This window comes from Bison bison, unplaced genomic scaffold, assembly GCF_000754665.1.
Source record: "Bison bison bison isolate TAMUID 2011002044 unplaced genomic scaffold, Bison_UMD1.0 scf7180017864289, whole genome shotgun sequence".
In the NCBI taxonomy this organism is placed as follows: domain Eukaryota; kingdom Metazoa; phylum Chordata; class Mammalia; order Artiodactyla; family Bovidae; genus Bison; species Bison bison.
This window is the reverse complement of record NW_011494861.1, coordinates 3917258-3921871: the sequence shown is the minus strand read 5'-3', so window position 1 is coordinate 3921871 and position 4614 is coordinate 3917258. Positions and strand designations below refer to the sequence as shown.

The 4614-nt window shown below is 61.6% G+C and overlaps 1 protein-coding gene across 1 annotated transcript in view; it reads left to right on the top strand.

Annotated features, from left to right (window-relative positions):
• The window catches only part of PIK3CD (phosphatidylinositol-4,5-bisphosphate 3-kinase, catalytic subunit delta), a 59168-nt gene that overhangs the window by 47305 nt on the left and 7249 nt on the right, over positions 1 to 4614 (top strand). Inside the window, exons 4-11 of the mRNA XM_010850191.1 lie at positions 36 to 265; positions 684 to 863; positions 1177 to 1326; positions 1789 to 1878; positions 2861 to 3082; positions 3735 to 3831; positions 3924 to 4054; positions 4543 to 4611. Coding sequence (XP_010848493.1) covers positions 36 to 265; positions 684 to 863; positions 1177 to 1326; positions 1789 to 1878; positions 2861 to 3082; positions 3735 to 3831; positions 3924 to 4054; positions 4543 to 4611 — 1169 coding nt within the window. The remainder of the gene's footprint in view (positions 1 to 35; positions 266 to 683; positions 864 to 1176; positions 1327 to 1788; positions 1879 to 2860; positions 3083 to 3734; positions 3832 to 3923; positions 4055 to 4542; positions 4612 to 4614) is intronic.

The following is a 4614-nucleotide window of genomic DNA, read 5'->3' as shown; positions in this document are numbered from 1 at the left end:
GATCCTGACGCTGACCTGGCTCCCTCGCCTCTCAGGCCTCCACGAGTTTGACTCCTTGCAAGACCCGGAGGTGAATGACTTCCGAGGCAAGATGCGCCAGTTCTGCGAGGAGGCGGCTGCCCGCAGGCAGCAGCTGGGCTGGGAGGCCTGGCTGCAGTACAGCTTCCCTCTGCAGTTGGAGCCCTCGGCGCGGAGCTGGGGGCCAGGCACCCTGCGCGTCCCCAATCGGGTCCTCCTGGTCAATGTCAAGTTTGAGGGCAGCGAGGTGAGCTGAGGCTCCTGCCTGCCCTGTGTGCTGCAGGCAGGCTGCCCAGTCCCCCTACGAGAATCCCAGTCCCCTACCAGCCCTCCAGATCCACCCACCTTCCAACAACATTGTGTGGTATTTGTGGGTTATCCATTGCACAGGAGGGGTCAGCCAAACTTCCCACCAGGCGAGTTGCAAGAGGCAGAGTGATCAGATAGCTCTGGTTCTCAGTCTGCTCATGTATCCATCAGATATTTCCTGATGTTGGCCACGTGCCGTCATCAGAGGCTGCCCTCACAGAGCTCACAGTTGGGGGGTAGGGTGTGCCTAATACATGCAGATGGGCCACACACACCGCCCCCCAACCCCACGTGTGCCCCTATGCCCTGTGGGCTCCCTGCAGGTGTGGAGGGCTGACCCTCCCTCCTCCTCCTAGGAGAGCTTCACCTTCCAGGTATCCACCAAGGATGTGCCCCTGGCACTGATGGCCTGTGCCCTCCGAAAGAAGGCCACGGTGTTCCGGCAGCCGCTGGTGGAGCAGCCTGAGGACTACACGCTGCAGGTGAACGGCAAGCACGAGTACCTGTACGGCAGCTACCCCCTCTGCCAGTTCCAGGTGAGGGCTGGGTGCTGGGAGGGATTCCTGGGCTCCCGCAGCCCTTGCCAGGGTCAGGGGTAGGGGTGGGGGAGCTGCTCCTCAGCCCGTCTTGAGCCCGGCAAGCCAGATCTTGGGCGTCACGATGAAGGTGTCCCCATGTTGAACTTGCTGTCCTCATGAACAAGGGAGGTGGGCAGGGAAAGGAAGGGCCTAGGAGAGACCCCACCCCAGAAGGCCTGGCATGAGCAGTGGTCAGCGTGGGGGGGGGTTCCCCAGGTAGTCAGTGGTCCAGGGAACAGTTGGGGCCGCTCACCCTGTGCCCCCATCTCAGTACATCTGCAGCTGCCTGCACAGTGGGCTGACCCCGCACCTGACCATGGTGCACTCCTCCTCCATTCTCGCCATGCGGGACGAGCAGAGCAACCCTGCCCCCCAAGTCCAGAAGCCACGCACCAAACCACCCCCCATCCCCATGAAGAAGGTGAGCCAGCACCCTGCTCTTACCCTCTCCACCAGCCCTTCCTCCCACCCGTGGTCCAACCCTGAAGCCTATTGGGCAACACTGTGGGCCAGCAGTCTCCTGCCCAGTTTCATGCCTTTTGATTGCTCAGGATTGAGAATTGGGCCTTCGAGCTGGGGTTGGGGGCCTGTCTGGACGTCCCAGGGCAGCCTCCAGGCCTGGCTCTCCAGCTGCCCTCTCTTCCTGCTCCTCCTGATTCCTGCCCTGTAGGCAGGACTGTGTGCCCTGCAGAGCTCGGGGGCCTTGGGGCCATGGGGGTGTCCCTACGGCAGGTTTTCTGGTAAAGGATGGCGCTGTGGGCAGGTACCGAACCTGGCTGTAAACCTGCAACACCCTCACCCCACCCCCAGTGGCCACAGGCCTCATCGACCTCCTCTGAATTCCTCTGCCTTAACTCCCTCTTCTCCCCCCAACCCTGCCCAGCCCTCCTCCGTGTCCCTCTGGTCCCTGGAGCAGCCTTTCTACATCGAGCTGATCCAGGGCAGCAAAGTGAATGCCGACGAGCGGATGAAGGTAGGGGCAGGCTCCTGGCCGGGAAGGGCACAGGCAGTGTGTGTTTTCTGCAAAAACACGGTGGCTGTGGCCTGAAGGGGTGGCAGAGGAAGAAGGGAGGGGGGTCACACGAAAGCCACCTGACCACATTACCCAGCATCCCTGCCTGGGGTGGTTGTGAGCGGCTTCAAAACAGGAAAGGGGGAGGGGGGTGGGCCGGCCAGCCAGAGAGGCCGATTCGCAGAAACCAGGCCCAGTGAGTTCTGGGTATTGACTTTGGTGGAGGTGGTGGGGCCTGGCCCAGCCCAGGGATGTGGAGCTTGGGAGGTGATGGACACAGAAGAGGAGCTGCTCCAGTGAGCCAGGGGGCCAGGCCCACTTCTGAGTCATACACATGCCCGCCTCCTCTGGCCTCAAGATGGCCTGTGAGATGCCGGTTTTCTCGTCCCATTTGCAGAATGGGAAACCCAGGCCCAACGAAGCCAGGGCTCTTTGGGGAGCACTTTCTGGCTGGGGTAACTTCACACACAGGGCAGGTCTGGTTTCCCGTAGACGAATCACGGAAGGGTGCATGGAGGCAGCTTTCTGACTTGGGGGGTGAGAGCAGAGATGGAGGACACAGGGAAGGGTGTTATCTGGGGTATTAAATCCTTCCCTGTCTAGAGGAACTCATGCAATTCTTGTGTGCTTGACCAAGAGGGGCCCCTGGAATTCCTGAGCCCCGATAGGGAAACGGAGGCCCAAAGCAGAGCAGCAACCTGCCCCGGGGTCCCACAGTCAGTGGGGAGCCGCCCACGCCACCCTCCCCTCCCCATCACTCTTTCCCCCTCAGGCAGCCAGTCATCCCTTATTGGACCACCTTCAAGCACCTGGTTGGGGAGGTTCAGGCCCACTTGAAATAAGGATGTTTCAGGAGGATATTCGAGCCCTAGCGGGAAGGGAGCATGCAGGGGGAGAAGGGGCCCGGCCTCTGCCACCAGTCACCTGCGTGCACCTTCCCCAGCTGGTGGTGCAGGCCGGGCTCTTCCATGGCAATGAGACGCTATGCAAGACGGTGTCCAGCTCGGAGGTGAGCGTGTGCTCGGAGCCCGTGTGGAAGCAGCGGCTGGAGTTTGACATCAACATCTGTGACCTGCCCCGCATGGCCCGGCTCTGCTTCGCGCTTTACGCTGTGATCGAGAAGGCCAAGAAGGCCCGCTCCACCAAGAAGAAGTCCAAGAAGGCGGTGGGTGGAGCTTGTGGGAGTCACTCCCTGCTGGTCCGGTCCTGTCCTGCAGCCCCCTGGGGCTGCTGTTCATCCCTCCCAAGCATCCCAGCTGGCACGCACACATCCTGGGAATGGGGTCTGGGTGGGCCTGCAGACCCCGGCCTCCTCCCCATCACCCCACTGGCCACCCCCTGCCCTGCTGGTGTGTGATGGTGCTGGAATCCTGGGCTTATGAGCAGGGGTGCTCGGGATATCTAGACCTGGGCCTTTGGTCCTTGAGGGAACCTGGAGGCCTCTCCCTCGGGTGGAAGGAAAAATGCAGTGTCCTCCCAGGGAGCAGGGAGCCTGAGTCAACAGCCAGCTGGGGATGGAGTGGTGGTCGAGCACTGAGTCACCAGGACCAGGCTGTGACTGGCCACCGAACTGCACTGACTCACTGGTTGACTGGGGCCAGCTCTCTGGGGCTGCTATGTTCTGTGAGAGGCTTTCTCAAGCCGAGGGTGGGATGTGTCTGGGAGCAGTAGGAAACCAGTGTGGCTGACCTTCCCGGCTGCCTCATAGGGAGTGTGGGTGAGGGCAGGGCAGCGTGGCCTGACTGGAACCATCCTGCAGTTGAGCAAACAGAGGCCTTTGGGGCGGCTGGCCCTGACCCACCTGGCTTCTTTCCCAGGACTGCCCCATTGCCTGGGCCAACCTCATGCTGTTTGACTACAAGGACCAGCTCAAGACGGGCGAGCACTGTCTCTATATGTGGCCCTCTGTCCCAGGTGGGCCCAGGCCAGGAGGGAGAGGTGGGAGTGTGGGGTGCATCCGGACGTGGCGACATTCCCCTTGCAACTCCATCTGTCCCTGTGTCCAGACGAGAAAGGGGAACTACTGAACCCCTGTGGGACCGTGCGGAGTAACCCCAACACTGAGAGTGCAGCTGCCCTGGTCATCTTTCTCCCTGAGGTGGCCCCTCACCCTGTATACTACCCTTCCCTGGACAAGGTCAGTGAGGGGGTCCTCGCCATTTGGGGTCCAGGGCCCACCCTGCCCAGAAACCTCAAGGCTAAAGATGAGCCGTCCCCACCCTGCCTCTGGGGCGCCCAGGTCATGGTCCCTGCACCCTGTGAATTGCCCAGGGCTGGGGGCTGGGTCCCCACACACATTTGAGGGCTTCCTTGACTGTCTGAAGTCCTCATGTGTCCTAGAGTGGTGGTTCTCAACTGGGGCCACTTGTCTTTTCAGGGGACTTCCGGCAATGTCCAGAGACAATTTTGGTTGTTAAACCTAGCTGGGGAGATGCTCCTGGCATGTCATGGGAGGAGGCCAGGGATGTTGCTAAACACCCTGTAGTGGGTGGGACGATCCCCACCACTGAGGGTCACTCGCCACGAAGTCAGCAGTGCCAAGGGATTGACACCGACTCCCAGGGCCCCCCACCCAGGCTCTCCCAGGTCCCAGGGGCACTGCTGATATCAGTGTCACTCTTGCAGATCCTGGAGCTGGGGCGGCTTGGAGAGCATGGACGCTTCACGGAGGAGGAGGGGAGCTGGGGGCCGGGGGCA